Source organism: Prionailurus viverrinus, chromosome D1, assembly GCF_022837055.1.
Source record: "Prionailurus viverrinus isolate Anna chromosome D1, UM_Priviv_1.0, whole genome shotgun sequence".
Taxonomy (NCBI): Eukaryota; Metazoa; Chordata; class Mammalia; order Carnivora; family Felidae; genus Prionailurus; species Prionailurus viverrinus.
In genome coordinates this window covers 48923154-48949801 of record NC_062570.1, presented here as the reverse complement: position 1 = coordinate 48949801, position 26648 = coordinate 48923154, and the positions used below count along the sequence as shown (strand labels likewise).

The 26648-nt window shown below is 37.0% G+C and overlaps 1 protein-coding gene across 10 annotated transcripts in view; it reads right to left on the bottom strand.

The window, feature by feature from the left end:
• DLG2 (discs large MAGUK scaffold protein 2) overlaps positions 1 to 26648 on the bottom strand; it is a 2044734-nt gene that overhangs the window by 288443 nt on the left and 1729643 nt on the right. For all 10 annotated transcript variants that reach the window (XM_047877315.1, XM_047877320.1, XM_047877323.1 and 7 more), the window contains one exon: positions 21015 to 21117. In XM_047877315.1, the coding sequence (XP_047733271.1) occupies positions 21015 to 21117 (103 nt within the window). The remainder of the gene's footprint in view (positions 1 to 21014; positions 21118 to 26648) is intronic.

Here is a 26648-nt window from a genome sequence, read left to right as displayed (position 1 = left end):
TGCATCTTATATTGGTTGCATTTTGATTCAAGGTTAATTACTCCAGGACCCACAAATTTCCACTCCTTGCTTGGAAATTTCTCTCCAGTCAGGCTCATTGGTCACTACAATACTGCCTTCAAAGTTAGTCTTCCTCTCTCTCTGGGAGTATATAAGTATATATACTTATATATATTAATAATTATTATTAATTATTTTTGAGAGAGAGGGAGACAGAGCATGAGCAGAGAAGGGGCAGAGAGAGAGGGAGACATAGAATCCAAAGCAGGCTCCAGGCTCTGAGCTGTCAGCGCAGACCCAGACACAGGGCTTGAACCCATGGACCACGAGATCATGACCTGAGCTGAAGTTGGATGCTTAACTGACTGAGCAACTCAGGCACCCCACTAGTCCTTTTATATTAATAACTCATTTTGAAATATATCGAGTGTTTATTTTATATCAGATCTCATATTCTTGTAAATTGTTTCCATTTATAAAATGGATATTATACCTAAGCCCAGAGCATTCAGAACAGAAGATAAGCCAATGCTTGCCAAGCGTTTGAGCAAGAGCCTCTGAAAACTACTTTGGTGGATTTTTAACTGTGGTTAAGTTATTTAGGAATGAGAGGTCATTTCTAAATAAATGGGAGTGTGTCTCACACCAGTTTATCTAAAATCACAATAATATCACAAAGCCAGAAACATACATACAACTAGGCATCGACTACCACACCTTCTAGGACAGTGCAAAGCTGGGAAAACCAGAGTAGGGGGAGATCGTAGTAGGCAGTTTCCTGCCCTACTAACTTCAGCTCCTAGACCTAGAGAGTGCTGATATCTAGTAATTGTTCAATACATGGCCATTGCATGAATGACCACATCTAGTCAGTCAAAATCAGATAGAAGCAATCTGAATGAGTGGAGCTAAAGGGAAATGGAAATCACAAATGTAAGCCGCCCTTGAGGAGTGCATGGGGGAGGTAGAAGTCTAATGTCCCTGACCTTGCGTTGGTTATGAGGTTAAATGGGAGTCACTATCTACCAATAACTAGGATTTATTATCTTCAAGGCACTATTCTACGAGCTTTACAAATATTAATTCATTTCACCTTTATAATAATTTTATAAAATAGCTACTATTATTATCTCCATTTTACTAATGAGGAGAAGCACCAAGAGCTTAAGTACCTTGCCCAAGGTCTCACAGCTGAAAAATGACAGATTTAGAAGTGGAACACAGGGAGGCTGGCTCCAGAATCTGTGCTTAGGCCACTCCACTACAATGCCTCTTTATTTACCCAGCAGGTGCTCTGTAAATATTTTAGCCACTATAATCACAGCTCCTTTGAGGCCAGATGTGTGCAGTCTGCCCCAGCCTTGAAGAAAGACAAAGACTATAAAAAGTTAGGCTAGTGAGCCTGCCCTGTGAGTGTTGGCAGATAGGAAGGCATACATCCTGGATTTTACTTGGACATGATCCAGGTTTCTGGAAAGACCATTGAAAACTTTACCCCAAACTGCCTGTTCCATTATAGTATTAAAATGACATCTCCCTCCCTTCCACACCCCCATTTCCAGGCCAGAAAGAACTGATTGATGTTGGGGAAAATGTGCTGACTTTCTGTTTTTGTTTTGTTCTGTTTTGTTTGGTCCCTGGTGTTCAAAAAATGTAGCCTAAAGATAGCTCTAGGGAAATTTTCATAGTTAGACGTCAATTTAATTCTTGTATCAGAGTGTTTTAAACAATTCTTAGAAAGTCTCTATTTTCTCTCAAATTTTTGGGATTGAAAATTAACACCTTAATAGGACACAGAATCAACAGCAAATATTTTTTTTCTAAAATTACTGTTAAATAAAGGTTTAATTAACTGAAACACTTAGAATAGCAGACTTATTTAGTAAATTCTCCTGATGTCTTAGTTTCTGTCTTGAAAAGGAGAAAAGGAGACCTAATAATAACTTTATTATTTTTTTAAATTTTTTTCTTTTGAGATTTAAACTCCATACAAATGCTACTTTAGACATCAAAATACTGACTCCCGCATTGTTGTTTTATATCCAGAGAAGAAAAGGTTTTTAATTTGGGCTTCGCTTTGAATAGAAACCACAAAACTGTCCATTTGTGCATGATAGACTCCATCTGGACCCTGGTACCTGCCACTAACAACATGCCTTTAGTTGTAGCAGAGAGGTTAGAAGTTTTCCAAACACAGGATTTAAATTTGGTATGTAGTCAGATTCCTCAGACAAACATGGAAGTCAAATAGATCTTGGTTTTTTCCAGCCTTTGAGAGTGGGATGTCTTTGCTCCCAGTGACTAGCAAAGGGCCAGAACAAAGGAGGAACGATAAATATATTATTGGTTTTTTTCCAGCTGGATAGAGATAGGAAAGTATTGCCTGATCCTACCAGGGAAAGCAAGGGCAACAGAATTATGATTGAAATACACACTCTGAAGTGATAGAGCAGGTTTGCCTGGGCTGCAGATGTGAGCAATAAATGACAAGTAAGCCCATGTGGAATCTTGAGGTCATTTGGTAGTATATAAAGTCTATTTCGCTTTCCTCAGTACCTGGATGGTGGCAAATGCTATTATATTTTCTTTTTATAAACAAAATGGGTATTAGGATTAATCTCAGCAGATTTTACTGAATGTTGTTGTTGGTTTGTTTGTTTTTTTTTTTTTTTTGCAATGAATTATGAGGTAATCAATCTTGTTTGTGTCTGGTATTTCTTTGTGTTCCATGGCAATGCTGGATTGTGTTCTTCCTTCTTATCAGTTTGAAAAATGAGGAAAAACGAAACTGTGCCTGTCTTTAATTCTGTTATCAACAATTGAGGGAAAACATATGTGCTATGTATTTTGCCAAGGCTCTATTTTGTAAATAAACTGTCACTGGTAATTTTGGGGAGTATTTCTGATTCATTACTAGCAATGATGCTGCATATTCTTTTTTAGAACCTTACTTTCTGACACATATTTCCTTTTGACTCTTTCATCATCTTCTATGATTTCCCAACATTCTTCTTTATTAATAGTAAATACAATTATAATTCAATGTGCTATAAATACTACTGTTGAATGCCTATTCTGTGCCTAACACTGTTCTGGTTGCTGAAGATAAACTAATAAATAAAGCAGTCAAGGTTCTTATTTTCATGGAGCCTATTTTCAAATGGGAGAATACCATAAGCAAACAAATAAGATTGATAAGTGCTATGGAGAAATTTAAACAAGCTGTTGTTTTAGTAGCATGCTATCATGGCCAAGAACAGGGACAGTACAGTCAGACCAGGGCTTGAATCACAGCTCCAACACTACCTTGCTGTGTGATCCAAGTCATTTTAGTCTTTCTGTGCCTTGGTTTCTTCATCTGTAAAATGGGAACAATCACAGCCCTGACCTCAGAAGCTTGCTTTAGGGATTATATGGTTATATAGGGAAAGCACTTAGAACAGTGCTTGGCATATACTGGGCACTTTACATCATTAGTTTTCATTATTTTAGTAGTTAACATTTACTGAGCACTTTCTATGAGCCAGGAATTATGATTATGATGTATTCATCAAATTACCATATAAAGAATGCATTATTAATTCTTTTTCACAGATGAAGGATCTAAAGGTCAGAGAGGCTAAATAACTTTCACAAGATTAGGTAGCTAGCAAGTACCAGGAACATGTAAGACTTCTGCTCTGTCCTCAAACATCTGTCTGTCTCTCTTTATAAGAAGTAAGTTTTATTTTTTCCAAATATTTATTTTCTAGTGGCTTGGTGATTAAGTCTATTATATCCATAATCTCATGTTTGTGGCCAGAAAGATAATTCATATTTACTGATGAATTCATTTTTTCCTTTTAAATAATTATGCTTGTTTTGCTGCTACCTAAAACTAAGTTGTTCATTATGTTAACAACATATTTTATACACACTTGGTGTTATTTTATTCAGATAGAATTCATCATCAACCAACTATGTTGCTCTTTAGAGGTTACATATACTTTTCTATGGCATTTGTACTTTTTACATTAAATGCTTTGTGTAGAGAGCTTTAGAAACTACTTCCATTTGTGATGTCCCAAATTTTATCCATTTAGTTGAAATTCAAAACTGTTACTATTTTTTGTAATGACCTTTTCAGATGTCTTTCTCCTCTTCCTAATCACAGTTCCATTTAAACCAAATGACATGCAGAAATCCTCACTTCAGTGGTAATCTGCTTTCTTTTTATATCCAGTTTTAAACCATAATCACCACTCTCTTCCTTCAATTGCTCAGACACTTGGTGTATTTTATTAAGCAGCCATCTTGCTAGATTTAGGAAAAGTGCTCTTTTAGAGCAAAGGAGAGTTCTAAAGCCCCAGGGCTTAGAACAATGTAGCTCCACAGATTCTAAGACTAAACATATAACACATTTAATGAGGCTTTGAAGAGAAAGTGCTATCAAATTCATGAACTTGGCTTATACTAGTTGTATAACCATGAACTTTTTCTCCTTTCTAAAGAAGTGGGGAAAAGGAGAGGGCAGTAACTGAGATCTGACTGTTGCCACCCCCCCCCCCACGATGTGATTACCTACTGTCTTCATGTTTACCTGTGATTTTCTGAGTCCTTTGAACAAGTTCATTCCTTAACATATGTGAACATTTCAGGATAGTATAAAGCAAGAACCCTCTTTTGCCTCCATCTAACATTTATCATGTATTTTTATTATCATCATTTTATTACCATTCAGAAATAGTATCAGCCTCTCCACATGTCCCAACCCATTTTCAAGATTCTCACTAGCACCCAAATCTTTACTGATTGACTGAGTCATTCATCAAACATTTATTGACTGTCTACTATGTTCACTCCCTTCCCCCATGAAACTCATACTCTGTGGAGAGACTGGATGTTTGTTTACTTGAATTACAAGATTGAGGGAAAAAAATGCAACATTAGACACTGAGCTGGCACGGAGGAAGCAGTGGTATTCTACTGGGGATGCAGTGGTGCAGCCAGGAAGGCTTCCTGGAGGAGATGATCTCTAGCTTGTTCTTTGATAGAAGAGTTTGTCAAGTACACAGAGGAAGAAGGGAATTCTGGGAAGACAGAAACTAAGTCACAGAAGATGAAACATCAAGGCCTGTTAGGTGACTTTGCAATTTGGTGTCAGTAGAATATAAAGTATAAGGAGAGGTGTAGCTGGAGACGTGATTTTCCTCAGATATTTTATTTGTATCTTATTTGTGGTTTGTTCTAGAGTCTCAGGCTTACTGTAAATTTTTACTTTTTTGCTTTATAATTAGGAAATACAAAGCTATAGCATTGCAATGAGAAAACACAAATTGTGAGAGAAATTTCACATCTCAGAGAAAAGAACTACAATAATGCATACCTAATGTATCAATGTCATCAATAATCACAGAATGATCAAATAAAAGATCGACAAGAAAATTCTCTTTCTTTGCTTCCAATAAGAAGATTAAACATTCCTTCATCAGAAGACTATTTGGGAATGTTTTCTCCTGAATCTGGAAGAGGGTTGAAAATATTTGATTTTCCTTAGCAGTTTTCTCCACACATTCTCCCTGCCATGACCTCCCTGACACCACTCCCCCCAAAAATCTTCACAGCTTCATCTCTTTGGACTGAATCCCCTCTGTTTTGATGATGTTTGTGTAGACATTCCACTTTCATTATTTCTCACTAATAGTTCCCCAGAAGAACTATTTCTCTTCAGTTTTATAGATAATTGTGTTTCTTTTAAATACACTTTGTGTTTCTGCTGCTTATTGCTAAGATATAACATTGGGGGTTGTTACTAGAACTCTAACATTCCTCCATTTTCTTCCCAGAAAAATCTCCCATGATAAATGATACCTGTTTTTAAGAAATGCATATATGTAAAAGAAAACAAAAAATATTTAAAATTTGGATAAAGTAGGGTATGATTATTTACATAACTAAGAAATCAATCACCTTATAAAAGAATCTTCTGAGTGACCTTAAAGAGGGATTTATGTATTCCCTATTACAAAATCAAGAAAGATTACAAATATCTTTATATGAAGATATCTATTATATGAAACTAGGTAATTCTTGCACATATTTCCAAGGCAATAGGGTGGCTTTAACCTTGATTATAGATCCCTTCAGACTCCAGTGACCTCTTTAAAGTATATTAAGTACTCCAAATTTTTCTAGGAAAAAAACATACCAGTTAATAAAGAACAATTGCATGAAGGTTTCTTTTGGAACTTGTGATCCTTGGCAATTTACATAGCACATTGGGTATTATGATAGTTACATTGAAAGAAAATCTAGTATTTATAAAATTATTTCTGTACTGGGAAAATATCTTAAGGCGTGAGAAATAGTGGTGCCTGGTTGGTTCAGTCTGTAGAGCAGGAGACGCTTACTCTCAGAGTAGTGAATTCAAGCCCCACATAGAGCTTACTTAAAGAAAAATAAATTAATTAAGGCATGAGGAGCAGATATAAATGTTGCCCAACTCAAAAAGAACAATGTTTTGTTCCTTAACTCTTCAGGCTATTATGCATTCTCCTATTAGGAATTTTTTTTTTCTCCTTTAAAACCTGCAAATAGGATTTAACTATATTCCTTTATGGTTTCAGTTTGTTTGTATTTAAAAAAATTGCTCATTAATTAAATGGCTGCCTAGAAGGGCAAGAGGAAATGAGATTGAGTGGTTGAGAGGAAATGAGTAGAAGTAAGACTTCTCAGTGTATACCTTTTAATACTATTTTGATTTTTGAATCCATGTAATTATATTACTATTACAAAACAAAGTTAAAATGACACGCCATCAAACATTCACCCATCACACAAACATGAATATGTTTTCTCAAAATGTGTTTATCAGAAATCCTGATAATTCTAGATTGATTCAAGTATTCTTATTTGGATAAAAGAATTATAAAACAGTATGATGCTAAAGAACATCTGAAGAACACTATGAAGCATGAGAAACAGAATCAGAGGACCTGCGTACAAGTTCAGCTCACTTACGACAAGCATGACCTTGGCAAGTTACTTAAATTCACCAAGCTTCACATTTGTTACCTATGAAATTAGAGTGATGATATTACCAGTCTATTCACCTCTTGGAGTTGTTGTGTAGATTGCATGAGAAACATATGCGAAAGCTCTTTGTAAATGGAAGTCTTAAATGTGTGCTGGTTAATATTTTATATTTGATTTTATGTTTCTAAGACTTACAAAAATGCTCAAAACCAGTATGAGATTCATTGGAGTAATGCCTATTTGAGTGCTTAATTTTTTGCTTTCAAGTACCAAACAACCAAAGGAAAAGAGCATTTTTGTCTTGGGCAGCCTGGTCAGCAGCAATGCCAAAATCAATGTTGGGACCACATAATCTACTCTCATAGATCAATTATGTTTTCAGCATGGAAAATCAATGTATGGGAGCTCTAGTTATCTAACGTGACTCCCAAAAGGCATCTCAGTGGGAGTGAATTTGCTCTGCCACTGCAGCTCAAGAGCGATTGCAAGGCATGAACATTTGTTCAGCTTATTCGTTCATTCATTCACAAATGTTTACTGAATGCCTACGATATGCCAGGCACCATTCTAGGCCTTGGGGACAAAGCATTAAGCAAAACAGTTAACACTTGATGCTCTGGTGGAGTCTACATTCTAGTGGAAATTAAGTGAGATTATAGCTCTTCTGGATCCTAACCATACACATACCTTCATTCTAACAGCTTTTTTTGACTTCTGCTTAAACAGCTTAAAACTGTTTTTTTGGTGACAGATTTCATGTATCCAACACCAAACATGAAAAACAAATAAAGTCTGCTCTGGGTGGAGGGGGATTGAGACCAGGGCCCAGCCTGTTTCTTCTGGCACCTGCCACCCTCTGTTCCTGCCATTTTGTCACTGGACCCCAGGACTCTGCTGAGGACAATTTATTTGACATGCCTACATAGGAAGTTATTTCCATATAAATTTCCACATGAAATCTCTTAAAAACCTGTATCCACAGACTCCCAAGGGCTTTTGAAACTTTCTTTCCCACTCAGGGTCCACTTCCCCCTCCGTCTCTCTGTCTCTCTGTCTCTCTGTCTCTTTGTCTCTCTTTCTCCACATAATAACCATATATTGTAAACTTTCTGGTCTTTCTGATAATTACCATAATAATGATATACCTCTCACTGATGATGTGCTATTTGTCAGGAACCGTGCTTAGCATTTTACATGCACTGATTTACTTAATCTGCAAAATTGTGCCAAGAGAAAGGTATGAATTTTTATTTTACAGATAAGGAATGCTATTCCAAGAGGTGAAGTAATTTGTTCAAGGTTATAGAGCTGTTAATGGTAGAGCTGGAATTTGAACTATATCTGATTTCAAAATAGGAACTCTTAACAACTACTGCTTACCAAACTCTATGAAGCTCTTTGATCCTGTCTGTTCTTAGGTAGTTCTAAGTATAATGCAAATGTCTGATTAGAGTCAGGGGTGGGATGTGGGGGGTGGGGGGTGCGGAGAGCACTGTTTATTCAAATAAGCTTGCTGAGGGGTTGTGATACTAGCTGTCATTTATTGACGACCTTATATATTTTAGACACTCTACATCTATTTTCTCCAATTCTCCCAGAAACTTTGGAAGGTAAATATGATTATCTCTATGTTATAGGTGAAGAATTTCAGGCTCAGAGAGGTTATCACTCACTTAAGGCCTCAAAATGTAGTATATAGTGAGCCTTCCACCTGCCTTTGTACCAGTTTGGGGCCACACCTATTCTCAGAGCTGAAATGCAGGCCCCCAACCGCCCCATATTTTGAAAAGAACAACACCACAAACTTAAAAAAAAGGGAATTCACCCAACTAGCCTTGCTCTGCTCCCGGGCCTATGGCCTATGACAACCCAATATTGGCCTGTCTCCCTTCTTGATCACATCTAATTACTAGAGTCTCTCTGATCTGCCTGTCGGCTGACCTTGCCTAGCTTATCGCTATTTCCCCATCTGACTCTTTTGTCCCTTCTGTACCTCTGTCCTCTCTCTCTCTCTGGGTACATGGCATTTTCCCTTTATTAGATTCTGCATATCCCCTCTGTTGCCTCCCTTTTTCTCTCCAATTCTTTTATCACCATGTGACTCGGGTTCCCTTTTCTTTCTCCTTTGAGAAGTAGTCTAGTACAATGGCTGTTCTGGAATCTTTCTGCCTGAGAATGACTCCTTGCTTTACTCTACTGGTTAGTTGTCTGATCTTGGGAAAACTACTTATGCTTTCTGAGTCCCAGTAAATGAGCAAATGGGTGATGCAATGGAACCTATATCATAAGTTTTTGAGAAATCTAAATGTGTAAACATATGCAGAGATTTTAGAATGTCATCAGACATATGGTGACTGCTCCATACTAGTCTTAATTATTCTCTCTCTTGCTACCAACTCCCTGTCTTTCTTTTTCTGACATCTATATTTTGTTCTGCCTTAGCTAAAATAAAAAACATGAAGAGAGAGTTCCTATAGAATATATTTTTCATTGGCATCATTCTTTTATTTTTTATATTTATGAAAATTTGAAAATTTTTCATATGAAAAAATTTCATATTGAACGCCTACTATGAACTAGGCCCTGTATTAGGGACTAAGGTATAAACTGAATAAAACATGCTTTTCCCTGACGGGTTTATTTGTCTTGTAATTTTCAATAATGCTGTGCCATATTTTAATGAAATGGGTGAATTTATATATTTTAATAAGCCAACATGTAAGGCTGTTGACTTTATCACCAACTTTCCCCCCATTTTCCCCCTGAGTGTGTCTGCTCCTCTCCACCAATTCTGCCACTACTTCTAAGCCAACCAACACCATTTTACCCAGATGAGCACTTTTTAACTGGGTCTTTCCCAGCATGTTTGGCACTTTCTGGCCTATTCTCTTTTCAGCAGTCAGAGCTATTTTTTTTTTAGAAGAAAAAATCTGATCCTGCCAGCCTCTGGCTTAATACTTTTCAACACTGTTGCTTTCAGGAGAAAGAACCAAATACCAGTCCTCCATAGTCTGCCTACGCCTCCCTCTTTCACTTCCTTACGCATGGTATTTCTCCCACTTTCTCACATACGTTTCCCTCCTCTTCCTTACAACTGCTTCTTCTGCCCTGCTTTGACAAATTAATGCCTACTTACCCTTCAGATTCATGAAAATATTATTTCCTTGGGATGCCTTCTTAAGCCTCTATCTAGGTCAGAGTTTTTAGTCTGTTTTGGTTTGGTCTGGCTCGGTATACTCTAAGAATATACGTGAATATGTAGACCCTGAGAGTCTAGATCTAAGTCCTTTTCTTTTTCTAGAGCACTCACCTGAGCTTGTATGAACCACTGGTGTGTGATTTTATTCTGCTAACTGTAGGTATATCAGGGAAAGGGTCATGCATAATTTGTTCATCACTCTATCTCCAATGTCCAGGTCAGTGTGTCACTCACTGGAAGCATTTAATAAATATCAGCTGAATGAAGACTGACTGAAGGAATTTTTGTTCTGCCTTTGCTTTATGTCCCCAACGTGTCAGCAACTCTTATTAAGGAAATAAATTACGCTTAGCTGTGGAAACACGAATATGAGAAAACAGAGTGAATAAAACAAGATTATCTTGAACCAAAGTACAATTTGAATACTTTTCTTTTATAGCTTAGTCAATGAGTCTACCAGGAATCCTATTTGGATTAGGAATCTCTATATATATTCCTAATAGGAATCTATTAGGAATGTATATATACATTAAAGATGTACACTTTATGTTTCCTGGGTTTGGCTTTCCCATTCTTTAGTTGCTACTACTTGTGATTCTGAGAATTAAATTCAGAATTCAGCTTTTGAATTTATAAAAAATGATTTTTTCTCATATTATTTCTTTTTACCCCCAATAAATCTGTTTCCCAACTTGGTAGTTACATTTACTTTACTTTATGAAACTGATTAAGATTTAGGCTATAATGTGTCTGTAAATGAAGAGGTCATATATAATAAATTGTTAATCTTGAAAGCCCCAACAAGTAACAAGTGTTTCTACTTGAATTGAATTTGAAGCCATTATTGGGGGGGGGGTTCAAATTCTTTTAAACACAGAGAGAGAAATTTCCACAGATATAGATCTCTCTCCCCTTCCCACCAAGTGGGTGAAAGCAGAATTTCCATGTGTTTAAAATGTGAGGAATAAAATGAGAACACTCAAAATTACCTGCTTGCAATAATTGTTCCTTAATGACATATTCTAATTTCATAGAATGTCAGCCAGAAAGAGCCTTAAAAATAATCTCTCTAACCATGTTAATTAACAAAACAGAGTATCACTGTTTAGAAAGTGATGTGGCTTGGGCGTGGTTAAAAAGCATTGGCTGTGGAGTCAGGGAAGTAACAAGAAAAATGTCTCATTACTCATTAGTAAATTTGAGGGTTGGCTTATATACTGGGATTTCCAAACAAATGTGGAGGTGAACTACATTCTTTACTGAGAATATGGAGTAAGGTTAGTAGGTATTTTAGATGTTTTAGCCAGTATTCCTCTTCTGCTTGTCTCTGTGGAACATTCTTTAACAGTTCTCTGATGTCCTGAAACTCCTTATCAGTGGAGGATCTGTGTTCATCTGGTAATACTTGTATAGTCAAGAATATGATTAGGACCCTTTATTTCCATGTATTTGATCTGGGTGCTGCTAATTCAAGGGATGGATCTAGGAGATCTTTTTGGTTGTCAAAATGTCTCTAGCACAAAGATTTATTTAGCCTCTTTCAGTATTAGTGAGTGAGTGCATTATGTCACTGGATGCCAAGGGTCCTTCAAAATATTATAAAATCACAAGATGAGACACCCAAAGATCAGTATGTTTAATTATGGGCAGAGATGGTATAACAGGAAGGGAAATGACATATATCAGCTTTGTAAATATTTTTAGCCCCTCTGATAAGAGTTTGAAACACTGGATTCCCAGGGTAAATAATTAGGTCAAAAGAATTTTTTGAGTCAGGAAGTGATATCTCACTTTGTCCCCATTACATTACTCTACGTCCAAACCAGGGCATAAGCATGGAGAAAGATATGCAGCATCATTAATCACTGAGAGAGAACCTCCCATAAATCTGCAGACTCTGTTTGCATGAATCATCTTTTCTGTTATATTCTGTGATGTTATGTTTTAGTTGGAGGTTGGGGAGTTAAAAAAGCAACTGGGAAAAGGATAGGAAAAAGATACATAAGTAAAGGGACATCCTGGGAGATTTCTAGTTGCAGGAGGAGGCAGTACGTGTTGGTGGAGCCTGTACCCATATGAGAGTTGTGGAGAAAGACACAGCTAAGCAATAAAAATTCTAGAGTGATATAAAGTTGTATGTAAGCTTCCTTCCTAATATTTTGGTAAAAATTAGAATATGTGAATCAAATTAATTAAATCAGATTTAATGCAACATATTTGGAGATGATATGTGAATATCATCTAATGTGAATATCATCTAATGTGAATATCACTAGGGATGAACTGATTGATGATGGATGGATGGATGGACACATGGATGAAGGATGCTGCATGAAGAAGTTAGGGTAGGAAAGAGGAAAAGCATAAGATATTAAAAAAAAATTTAATGCTTATTTGTTTTTGAGAGAGAGTGAGAGACAGAGTGTGAGTGAGCAGGGGCGGGGTAGAGAGAGAGGGAGACACAGAATCTGAAGCAGGCTCCAGGCTCTGAGCTGTCAGCACAGAGCCCTGTGCAGGGTTCGAACTCACAAACTATGAGATCATGACCTAAGCAGAAGTTGGACACTTAACCGACTGAGCCACCCAGGTGCCCCAAAAGCATAATATATTTGAGCTGTTTCTTGAAGTATCAATACTCCCCGATTGTGGTTATTTTTTAAATTAATAGTAATTGCTTACACTTTGAAACCTCTCATATATATCATTCAATTGCGATACATGAGTAAGAACAATTAACAAGAGTAATAAGCTAGCAATGAAAGTGAAATTATGGGCGTGAGAAAGCCCTGAGGTTCCATAAGAATTTTTCAAATCTCTTCTGTTCATAATAATCTAACTGGATTAGATTCCTTGGGCTAGTTAAGTCATCAGCCGTGATGAGCTACTATAGTAAATTAAAAGAATTCAGGAATTTACTAGTTGTTGAGCTAGCCTCAACTTTAGCTAGCCTCAACTTTAGCATCTATGACAAGTTTTAAGATACTGAATTAATTTCCTATGTGGATGTTGACTGAGCCTCAGTTCCCCCATCTGTGAAGCTGGACAAGGTGACCATTAAGGATTTTTTCAACTCTTAATTTCCATTTCTAGTGATTCTAGGTAAACTGCACAGAATACATCAAGTTAACCAGATTTTGTGTTTTTTCTTAAAGAATGCAAAAAAATGCAAAGAACAAAGGTGTAGTATTAGCAACAAGATCTTCAAATAATGGGATTTATACTTCTATATTACTTGGGGGGTCATGTCTTTCATCTAGAATTCAGTAACTGGAGGGTTCTTTCTTTTGAAAATATTTTATTCATCCTAACTTTTTCTTTTCTAAGTGAGAAAATGAAAACTCACAAAGATGAATAACTAGCATGAGGTCACACAGTTAGGGGTAGAGTTGGGACTAGAATACTGGTCTTCTCTTTCTAGTCCAGAGTCTTACACATTACTTTCCATTCCAAAGCTCATCCTGAATGTTCCCTGATGATACTGATGCAATTTCTGACCAAGACCTCCACCTGGACTTTATGAATATTGCCTGGGTATTTAAGATGCAGTTATTTGCACTGAGAAAATATCTCAACATGCCACAGCTGCTCATTCATATGTATAAACTTATGTAGACATTGATTTTAAGAAAGAAATTTAGGTTGAATTAAGTAAGCTTCTTGGATGTTGTATATACTTTCATTTCTGGGAACCTTTAGGTACAGAAGGTATCTATAGTTTTTCAGAGTAAATTACATATTCATTTTAGGTTTTCACCACATCTTTGACCTTATAGAGAAATAGATGATGGTGTCCAACTATGGTTTAAACTTGTGACTTCATTTAGAGTAGTAACCCAGAAAAATATCAGAATTTCACTTCATTCTGAAAAGAATGAGTACTTTTCTTTCTGAATTAGTTTCATAATTTAAAAGGAACAAAAAAGTTTACTGAAATGAGCTTCTGCTTTAAAATATAATAAGTTCCTTAAAGAAACTTTATAGTGATGCCTTAATAACTTTCTTTTGATCCACAAAGTTGCCCATCAGGATGGAGTTCAATCTTACCTCATCCCAACTCACTGCTTCTTTACTCTCTTGCAGAGAAGCCATAATGAAAGGGAATGAAGCCTGAAAAGGTTCATTGTATCACGAGATGAGGAGTTCTAGCAAGACTTATGAATTTGCTTGATAATCTATACTTAGAGGGGAGGTAGAGGCAAGGTAGAGGTGAATGACACATGAACTTCTTAGATTCCCTGCAGCCTGACCTGTCCCTAGTACAACCACTGATGCATGACCAATCATTGAGTAACACCTGCCAGAAATCAACCTTAGCGATGCAGCCTTATGTGACATTGCCTTGTACTCCAGGTAGAGGGAGTCCAACCCCACAGTAACAAATCACAATTTTTGCAGGGTCCTCAAGTATTCTAGTGCAGTGCTTCTCAAACTAATGTACATACAAATAACCAATGGATCTTGAAAAAATGTAGATTCTCACTTAGTAGGCCTGAATTAGAGCTTGAGATTGTGCATTTCTACCAAGCTCTCAGTTTTTATCAATGCTGCTGCTTCACAGACCAGAGTTGGCAGACCAAGACTCTAGAATAATTCATTTCTTCCCCCGATTCCTGTATGGCTTCCTCTCAGATTTCTTTGAGGTCTCTGCTGAAATATAAACTGATTAGCTTGGTCTTCTATATTCACCACACATTTCTCTGTTACTATCATTTTCACGTTTCTTCCTATTTATTTACATTACTTATCACCATCTGACAAATTGAATATTTATTTGAGAAGGACTTATTGGTTCACTGCTTTATCTTTTCCCAAAAACAATGACTAGAGCATAGTAAGTGTTCAGTAAAAATATCTACTAGCCAAATTAAAGTTTAAATGAACCAAATAGCCACTCAGTCACAATTCCATAATCCAGGCCCTATTTGTAAGTCTCCAGAGAACAGTTAACTCTGTTCTTTGGGTTTTTCTTTCAGGAACTCAAGTATTCTATGAGAGAATAAAAGGTAGATAACCAGGTGTTATATGGAAGTGTTGAATCACAATATTGTATACCAGAAACTAAATTGTATGTTAACTAACTGCAACTTGGATAAAAACTTAAATGATGGAGAAACTCAGCCCCTCTACTGTCTACTTGAATACCCGCTCACTGATGGGGACCTTGCTGACTGATCACCTCTTTCCTACTTGCAGGTCTTTGTGAAACCCTTTCTGTGTCCAAAACAATGCCCTGAATAGTCAGGTTAAAGGCAAAAGGATATTGGTAGCTTTCATAGGAATATGTTGGTCTCCATTTTGTGCTTTATCCAACAATTTATACTGTTCACTTGGTTCTCCTAGTGAATATCTGGTAGCTAGCTTATGATTTCAGCCCTAGTCAGTGATACCACAGTAAATCTAGGTATTATTATATAGTGAGAAGGCAACAAATGCTATAAAGATTTGCCCCTATCTGATTTGGGAAATGCTGTGTTAGACCTTTTTTGACCAATGTATAATTAGGATATAATCAATGACTTTTAAAAATTCATCAATGGTGTTAAAGTTGAGTTTTTGAATTTTATTGTTTTTAAAAAAGTTTATTTTTGAGAGAGAGACAGAGAACTCAAGCAGGGGAGGCACAGAGAGAGAGGAAGACACACAACCTGAAGTAGGCTCCAGACTCCAAGCTGTCAGCACAGAGCCCAACATGGGGCTCGAACTCACTAACCGTGAGATCATGACCTGAACCAAAGGTGGATGCTTAACTGAGCCACACAGGCACCCCAAGTTTTGGAACTTTAAAAAATGTTGGAGCTTTAATAATTTTTGCTTGTGTTCTATTATAGAAAAAATAGCTGTAGATTTTCTGCAATGCAGGAGAAAGGGAGATCATCCAATAGGGTGAATTTTTTTAAGAAAAGAACAAAAAGGCATCACATAAAAACTGCATCAATGCCAAATGTCCAATCTGGGGATTCATTTACCATTTCTGTAACTAATATAAAAAACCCACGCCATTCATTTAATATTCATTCAACAAATATTTCTTAAGCACTTACTATTATTTGCCAACACAATGAAAATATTATATTGCACCTCTAAAACAAATGGAGATCCATTTGATAACTCTTTAATACAGCATAGTCAAATTCATATTGAGCAAATTCTCACAGGACATAAAATGAGTGATAAATGAATTATCGCCCTCTAGAAGCTTACTTGAGTTGGGAAATGCACAAATTATGTTAAGGAACACAAAAACTATCTGAATACAGGTCTAAAGAGTTCAGAGACTGAATCAATCAACACTGACTTAGCAGATAAAAGAGGACTTCATAGTGGAAGTGACATGTGCAGGCTCTCAAAATGAGTAGGAACCCTATTGGTAGAATGGGCGAAAAGGGAATTCCAGGGAGAGAAACCCACACAAGCAAAGGCACAGAAACTGTTCAGGACCAAGTGTGGGGAGCAGAAAGCAGTCCTGTGTAGCAGTGGGAGGGCTATAAAAGATGATGCTGGTGGGTGATGGTTGGGTTAGTGGGGAGGGAACATGGAGGTTGGCTGGGACTATACTGTGAAGGGCATGGAGTTGGTGCAGAGGCACCTTGGGCTAATATCTTTTTAGAATAATAATTCTGAAAGCAATGGGGAAGATGGCTATAAAGGGATGGGAAAGGGATATACATGTATATATATGTGGGCCAGGGAGAGGGCAGAAATTATGTTTCCTTTTTTGAAGTAGTGATGGGAGTAACTTCACTAACTGAATATAGACAATTGAAGTTTTATACAAGAATTAACTTCCCATATTGCTAAAGTAGGATTATTCTTTAAGTATCAGATAAATGATCCTCTTAAAAAAAGAAATAAAGGAAATAACTTCATAATTTTCTTCCTAATATCAATATAATACATGTTAATTTCCAAGTAAACATGTGATAGAAAACGGATTTTAAAAAAGGCTCGTATAAATGAATCACAATCATACCACCAGAAAGAAACATTGTTTGTATGTGACTCTTCAAATTTGGCTTTAATTCTACTACCTAGGACTAGGCATTCGATAAGATTTGATGATGGATAGAGTAATTTAGATAACAGGGACTAAATTACCCCAACTTTGGTCTTACTCTGCACAGTAAAACTTGCCAAGGTAGACATTTATTGTTACATTATGATAATTATAAATTATTTATAATTATTTCAAAAATGTGCTAAGTCTTATGAAAAACAGATTTGGAAATGGTTTTATATTTTGCAACACATGCTGGTTTGGCACATATTTTCTGCTTTGAAGCCAAAATGAAAAAATGCAAGTAGTGAAACTGAATCATTCCTCCAATCTTCAATCATCTTCAGTAGAAACTGAATACTAAAGAAAGGTAAATTTTATTTATCAGCTCAGCAACTCTTTAAGAAACACTAATAACAAGTATAACATAGAAAATTGATTTGTCAGTGAACAAAATATAGGTTGTGCGTCTGCACACACGGAGCTCATGATCTTACTTAGTTTAGCAAGATATTTTTTTTCTTCCTGCTCTTCAGAATAGAAATCTCACCCACTTTTAAGAGTCTGGCTCCATTTCCCTATTTCCTCATTTCCATGAAGTACTCTTGTACTGTTTTGGCTTCTGCAGGTTTAGCCCTTCTCTGACATCCCATAATTCTTAGAGATGGTGTCATTATTATACAATTTTGGTTCTGTGTTATCAGAAAATGATTTCTGTTAAATGTATCTAAGTTCTTTCTCCTCAGTAAGATAAAAAACAAACAATTCTTAAAGACAAAGACTTGGGATATGAGTCTGAAGGGCCAAATTTTCTGAATATCTGGTAACATTGAGCAAGGAATCTAGTATACTCCCGACAAAAGCATTTTTATGTTTTGAATTGAAAAACTTATTTACTGGAAGCCTGGTTCTTGAACCTACCAAAAGAGATGTAAATAAAATTTGTTTTAGCATGGACATCTCATAATCCTGGTGCAAATGAAGGGGATCTGGTGAGAATTTCCTAATGGACTCTGATGGAATACTCTTTTTACTTGTTATTTTAAAGGCAAATTGTTCATTATTTCCTAAAAATGTCATAGAATTTAAATGTTCCTAAATGATCTAAACAATAATCCAATCAGTTTTCCATTTCATATAATAGTTAAATTAAGGCTCAGTTACACATTAAATTTAGAAAGAGGGGAAAATGATTGCTTGATGTTACATTACCCCATTTCCAACTGATTTAAAGCTGTGAAAAATTACAATACAGTTAGACTATTAAAATAGGGAAGTCATTCTGTGAATCCTATCTGCACTTTCGCATTTTGAAATAAGATTGTTTTCATTTGCACATTTCTTTAGAAGCAGTTTGAAAATTGGTTTATATGATTTATAAGATTTGCTTTGAATAGACATCTTCACAAAGCACAGCATAGTATCCAAATTAAGTACACTGCTTAAAGGAAACAAAAGCTGTAAGGAAGCTTAAGATGAAGATTAAAGTTGATAGAATGATGACATTCTTATCTTTTACTGTAACCTTTAAAGTTAAAAATCACTCTGTTCAAGGTCACTTGAATGGCTGTCTTCACTATCAAAAGCTTCTAATTGTTGTAATTCGTGTTTGAGATGAAATTTTTCAGAAATGGGAAAGCAGCCTGGGTATTTATTGCCATGTGTCAGGTAGTGGTGAAGGGCATAAAGTCTGAGACTGAATGAAAACAGCTACAAAGAAAATGGAAAAGTCCCATGTAAAAGTTCTTACTCTATATGAAGTAGAATTTGTTTATCAATTTATGCTAAACCAGATGTTTTTATTTTCTGTTTTACAACTGATACTTCTGGAGCCATTTATTCCTATTAGAAGACACATTTACTAATTTTTAAGTAGAAAGACTTTCAAAGCTGTACAGGAAGAACATTTTCCCTTGGTGTTGTCATCATCCATCTTTGATAATCACAAATCTCCTCTCCCCCCATTCTCTGTCCATATCTGGGCCAGGGCAATTGGAGAAAACATTTAATATATATTTTTATAACTTAATTGCAAATTCTAATTCTAAAGACAGACAACATAAATGAAACATTCCAAAATACACATAGCACAATGTTTTCTTTATTCTCACATGAAATATGTGGTTGGCCACCATTATGGTAAATAAAATCTAAGACTTCACAAGCAAGATACAAACCTCAGTCTTCCAAAGAACAATAGACCAACTGACATTAAAAGAGAATCACTTTAAAAGGTCAAAGAAGCTCTTTATACCCACAGGCATAAAGGCTCTTCCTTAATGGCATCTTGTACTTCCATGTTTATCTGTTTAATAGTCTTCTCTGAGAGCTATGTGGGCCAAGGGTAATTAACTACATTTCCTAAAGACAGAAAGCACATTCCTCTTTTTTTCTTGTAAAAAGTCTAGCCCACTGTGGTGTGCTTAACTGCATTTCATTAACAAAGGAGCAATCTACATACAAATTTGCTAAAATATCAACCACACAATAGGTAACATCCCGGTTGTCTCATTGAGCCTCACTCTGATCACAGAAACAGATGTTGAAACAAACCAAAAAGCAGGGTATGGCTAATGCAATTTAGGATATCTCATCAGGTCTCAGTTGGCTAAGCCAATTTATGACATCTCACCATGTTTCAGGGTTTACAGTAGCATATTGCAAACAAGCTATACTATAGCTGAGAGTACACACACACAAAAATCTACATCAAGGGCAACCAAAAGCCGTGTTAGTGTTAATAAAAGTTAATGCCACAGAGAGAGACTGCTGATCATGGTCTGTTCTCTCTGTCCTCCTTGCTTCTGAAGGGATTCAGGACAACCACTCCCCCCACCTTGCCCCCACTGAATGTGCCACTTTGGTATGTGGATTTTGAGCTGAAGGCAATGGAGACCCTACAGGCTCAAGAGAAACTTTTGTCCCTCCTATAACTACAAAGAAGGATCTCACCTGGGGGTCTTTCCCAGAACAATGGTTATTAGCAGAGATAAATTTTATCTGAGTGATCCATCTGTATATGTATAGCCAGGACAAATATCTAATTACCAAATATCAGTTCTTCTCATCACCCTGTGAAATACAATCCTGTCCTCTAAGGTCCCAGACCCCACCCATTTCATAGTTCAGGATGACATATATATGTAATTTTGCCTGTCTTTGGAATTTCCATGCCTGTGTGGATTCCCCTTACATATGCTATTAAATTTTATTTTCTCCTGTTAATCTGTCTCATGTCAGTTTGATTCTTAGTCCATCTTAATGGTTTTTATACTATCCATTGCTGACCAAAAGTGCCTACAGATAAGAATATAAATAAAGTTGAGGATAGTTTTTTTTTTTCATTCATATTTCAAAGAGGACTTTCTAACTGATGTTTTCCTTGGAAGATTAAGAGTAATAAAGCCTCGGGGCGCCTGGGTGGCGCAGTCGGTTAAGCGTCCGACTTCAGCCAGGTCACGATCTCGCGGTCCGTGAGTTCGAGCCCCGCGTCGGGCTCTGGGCTGATGGCTCGGAGCCTGGAGCCTGTTTCCGATTCTGTGTCTCCCTCTCTCTCTGCCCCTCCCCCGTTCATGCTCTGTCTCTCTCTGTCCCAAAAATAAATAAACGTTGAAAAAAAAATTAAAAAAATAAATAAATAAAAGAGTAATAAAGCCTCATATTCTCTGGACATGTAACACCCATTTTTCAGGATAGGTGAGTTTTAAAAAACCTTGTTGGTATAGACTGGTTAATACAGATTACCAGATGTGGGTATACATTCTCACAGAAACGTATCAGAACATTATAACTTGATTTCTCACTGACCTTCAGGTTGGTATTGTGCTATAATCGTCACCGTCTGTCCAGCCCCCTTCAGTGCAGCTGCGGCCTGCTCATGGGATGCTCCACGGAGGTCAATGCCATTCACCTGGAAGAGGAAGCCAGAGAATTTGGGTATTTCATAAGGCGTATCATTCTGATAGTTGAAAAATGTTTCTCCAAACTGAGAAGCTGTCTAAGATTATGTCACCTACCTCAAAACCCCTAATGTCCTACCAAGGCAGTTGAATGTTACTTAGCAAGTTTCAGGCTCTTATCAACTTTCATTTAGCAAAGATGTGAAATTTCATCTTGTGGCGTTTATAGAACGGTCTGACTCGGCTGAAACTGTCTATGCATGTCTACAAGAATTTTAGTATGTGCATTTAATATGCCTCTGTGAGTTTCCTAGATTTCTGGGGTGGATATGAGCTTTCAAAATTAGAGGAAAAAGAGGATAATAAAGAGAGACACATGTAATGTACATAGATGAGTATGTGCTGACAGATTAATATATTCAGATGAAGTTCTGGGTAGGTTGTATGAAATGGGGCTGGCTGCCTGCCAAATCCCTCTTTTTGGTCATATGCCTGGTCCTGTCATTCTGAGCTTGGTTAGACAGCCCTGAGCCTTGTTCCAAAATAAACCTGACTGCCCCATTTCTCATGTACAATTCCAGAATGAATTCTGACAAAATGAAATAAAGAATGCCTGGAGTTTATGTTGCTGTTGCTAACTCCCATTTTGGGGCCGACGCCAGAAGAAAAACAGAACATCTGAAAAACAAGCACAAAACTCTGCCGAGAGGGAAAAATCATTCTGAAGTCAAATTTAATGAGAAGTAAAAGCTAAAATCTTTCTCAAAGCAATTCAGTCGAGGTCAACATAATATAATTACTGAGTGCTTTCCAACGACAGGGCTCTGTGTCTGCCCCAGGAAAGGGATCATGGGCGGAGAACAAAGGTGAACAAGGCAAGTCCCCAAGAAGCTTTTCTGCTTGAACTGAACACACAGAAAGTCCAGTTTTCTAACATACACAGAGATATTCTTATGCAGTTGATGCCAGAATTCTGCTTCCTTTTATTTACAGAGAAGTTGGTTACCAACCATAAAAAACAGAAAAAAGAAATTAAAAAAAAAAAAACCTGACCAGCTTATCTGCATGTAAAACGTAACATCTTATTTGGCCTCTCATCAATCCTCTTTGACAATGACACTGGGTGGTGGATAGGGAGTTGCCACTGTTTCCCCATGGGGTCTGGAATATTTGCAATCTTTTTTTTTTTATTAGGTTTATTTTTTATTTTTGAAAGAGACAGACAGAGCATGCAAGTGGGGGAGGGGCAGAGAGAAAGGGAAAGAGAGAGAATCCCAAGCAAGCTCTGCACTGCCTATGCGGAGCCTGATGCGGGGCTCAAACTCACAAACTGTGAGATCATGACCTGAGCCAAAACTGAGAGTCAGATGCTTAATGGAATGAGCCACCCAGGTGCCCCATGGGGTATCTGTAATCTTTAACTCCCCATCCCAGCCCTCTCATAATAACTTTGTGGAAGCCTCCTTAACCACTTTTATAATTTTCCATGCCTCTTCCCTGGCTTTCTATTCTGGTGAAATCCTTACCGAATGCATTGATTACATGGTAACCTAGAGAAGTCCATTGATCTGGGTTTGGCCTGACTGCCACACACCAGCTGAGTGACTATCTTTTCAAGTCCTGAGCCTCAATATTCTCCTACCTTGGAGGGAAAGGACTGAGAGGCTCTTTGAGTGTAAAGCTCCTTTGAACTATAGAATTTCCAGATTTACTTGTTAGTAGATGACAGTCATTTCAGAGATTGTCTAGGCACGGATGAGTCAGACTATGACTCAGACAGCCGAAAGGACAGGAAAAATAATTAGATGTAGGCTCCTGCCTACAGGAAGCTGAATGCATAAACTTCCTGGGCCAAATAATCTCTTGTCAAACAATTAGGGCTAACTTCTTATTAAAACATAATATAGGATCATGGTAAATGAATTCTCATGTTTCAGAAAGGTATCTAAGGAAAAGTAAAAAAATCCCCTTAACATCTGCAGTTCCAGAGGTAACCAATGTTAGAAGTTTCTTGGGTATACTTTTTAGAAGTCTACTATATGTATATGCACACACATGCCTTATTTCTATTTCTTTCTTTATATATGTAATATGTCTTCACATTTTTAGTTAAGTGAGTAGGATCATATCATATATATAAACTATAAACTGTTTCTGTTTTGCTTTTAACAATGTATCTTGGACATCTTCCATTTCAGCTCCTGCTATTTTACCTTTTTAACAGGAGCCCAGCAATACACAGTATGGATAGACCAGCATTTTTTTCAACAGGATCCCTATTGTTGTTGAGACTGTGTCTAGCTTTCTGCTACTGCAAACACTTATGAAGGTGTTTCTGAAGGACAAATTCCCTGGAAATACACTTTATGAGTATATTCTATAGATTGTATACGCATTATTTGTTTCTTTTAATTTGTTCTTAATTTTTCACATGATTATTTATTCACTAAATAAACAGAAACTGATGAAGAAAGCAAAAGAGGGGAGGGAAGAATCTCTTTGCACAAATAATATATTGATATAAAAAATAATGTATGTATATAATGCACATACATGAAAAAGCAATACAAAAAGCATACAAATAAAGTGGCCCCATCTTTTATTCTAAAGTTATCCATTTTGATGGCTTCTTATATATACTACCAATTATTTTTCTTGTTAATATAAATAGGTTTATAAAGTTATAATTTTAAAATTTTATACAAATAAGGTATTTTACACATAGTTTTATACCTTTATTTTTTCTACTTACTAATATATTTTAAAGAACTTTCTTCATTCACATATTCCTATACTTGTCTCATCCCTTTTTATAGTTATAAATTGTTCTATTAGTCATTATAAATTTATTTTACCAGTACAGGGTTGATAGACCCTTAGGTTGTTTCAGTATTTTGCTGTTATAAACAATGCTGCAATAAATATTATGTAACAAAAAGTTCTTGGATAAAGGGTATGAGTGCTAAACTGTAATAGCTATTGCCAAGTTGTGTCCAAAAATTTATACTCCCACAAATAAGATATGATTGACTTTCTTCATAGTCTTGTAAAAATTGCACATATCATAACATTTGGCCTTTGTCATTCTAATATGTAGACAATTGCGTTTTTAAGTTTTGCCTGTCTACAATGATGAAGTTAAGCATCTTTTTATATGTTTGCTGGCTATTTAAGTTTGTTTTGGCAAAAAATGACCATTTGCTTATTTCACCTATTTTTTATTTGTGTAGTTTGTTCTTTTAAAAATCTATCTGCCTCTTAAGAATATTAGTGCTTCATCTCAGATAAATATTGCAAATATTCTTTTCAGTTTGGTATTTGTATTTTGTATCGTTGCATTGTAACTGTTAACTTTTCCCTGGTATGCTGTTTCTTGCCATACAGAAGCTTAAAATGTTTTATATAGTCACATTTATCACTATGCTTTCCTTTTCAGCTTTTGAGTTTCGTATTATATCTACCCCTCTTCAATATATTTAACAAATTACTCAAATATTTTCTTCTAGTACAATGAGTTTAATTTTTAGCCACCTAGTCTTTGATCTACTGGAATACATTTTGATGTCTGATGTGAGAACCACCCTTTCTTGGACCTTTCTCGTATAGCATCAAATTCTTACATCTTTTAATATTCTAATTGTCCTCTGGATTTTTCTAAGTGCACTAAAGGGAGCATGGAAAAGTGGGAAGGAAGAGAATATATGGGATCACAGAGAACTGGGTTTGAATTCTGAGTTGACCAGTCATACCTAAGTAACTTGGGAAAGTCACTTACTTCTTCAAATCTCAGCTTTCTTACCTATAGAATGGGTATAATATCTACCTCTCTATCAGGGCTGTTGCATAACATGAGACAATATCTGTAAAGCCCTTAACAGAGACCCTGGTACAAACAAGCATTCAGCAATTAGTATCTATTATTGCTGTCAGTATTTCTTCAGAGCTATGATTATAAGTCATGAAATAAAATCTAATGGAAATTAATTAATACAACATATATGGTTACTTTTTTTTTTCTATGAACACAGAATTTCAGTATTGGAAATGCCTTAAAAACTTGCTCATCAGCACTTACATATTAGCACATTAAAGATCATTCTGGGGGTACCTGGGTGACTCAGTCGGTTAAATGTCCAACACTTGATTTAGGCTTAGGTCATGATTTCACAATTCACAAGCTCAGGCTCCACATTGGGTTCTGCATTGACAATGTGGAGCCTGCTTGGGACTCTCTCTCTCCTTCTCTCTCTGCCCCTACCTCACTCTTTCTCTCTCTCTCTCAAGTAAATAAACTTAAAAAAAAAATCATTCCCGACAGAGTTAAGATAGACGAGCAGCATGGAGACGATGAGCTTGTCTTGACCCTGAAATCCATCTAGATCAGCACCAAACCCTTTTGAACACCTAGGACACTGATCTGAGGATTAACACAACAATCTACATAACTTGAGCCACAGAACTTGGCAGAGACGTGGTATGGAGAGGTAAACTGGGGGAGAAAAGCTGCAAAGGGTAGGGAACTGATTTCATGGAGAGAGGACAGAGAAAATGAAAGGGGGAGAGTGTGGTGTATAAGGATCATGTAAGAAAAGCACTCACCCTGATAGTAGCTGGAGAGAAAGAAAGAGAAAGAATGAAAATGCTAGCAGGGCACTAAACAAGAAATCTGTTTCCTAAAACCATTGACAGGGGGAAAAGAGAGGGTTTCAATACCATTAGGATTCTATAAACAGCAGAGCACAGAGTCTGAAATTCTAGACCTCCATGCCTGGCAGTGTTCTGGTGAGGAAGTAGGATGAACCCCCCGGAGAAGGAAGCAGGGTCTGAGGGATCCATGCACCACATAGGGAGAAGCAGTTCCCCTACTTAGAATGCATTTGGTAGAGGTCATAAGGCCTCCCCACAGGCCAAGGTCCCAGTGGACCCCAGAGAACAGCCATGTTTGCTGGTATAGGGACAAAGGCGCCAGAGTGCAGTGAAACCTGGCACCAACTGTGTTGTGGATTGCCATAATCTCTGAAGCTCTGCCACTGCCTGATCACATGAACATTTTTTGAGGGAAGCCAGCACCGGCCCATTGCTCTGCAAGACCCTACGCACAAGAGTCAGTGTGGGTCCAAGCTGCGGGGGTCTCTGAAGTGTGAGGTTTTGAAACACAACCCCATCTGAGATAAAACTCTAGAGGGAGGTGCTGCCTGGCAGGCACACAGCTTGGATATACGGTAGAGGCGGGGAGTGGATAGAGGCCTGAGAGAAAGGAGACGTACTTGATTGTGAGTCGGTGACAGTGCAGTTCCTGTGCCTGAGACTAGGGAGCTGAGTGAAGCCATTTCCACCTCTCTGGTGTACATGACACAATGATCCACCCCAGAAAGCTAAGGAGTGCCACCTAGTGGAGAACGGAGCAGATACACCAAGCCCAGCCCAGCCGCATCGTCCAAGCACATTACCTAGAAGGCCAGCTCAAGTCACTCCACCGGCCTAATGTACAGACTATACAGGGCTTCACAGTTTCAGTTCTAGGGGAAACTGGATGTAACTT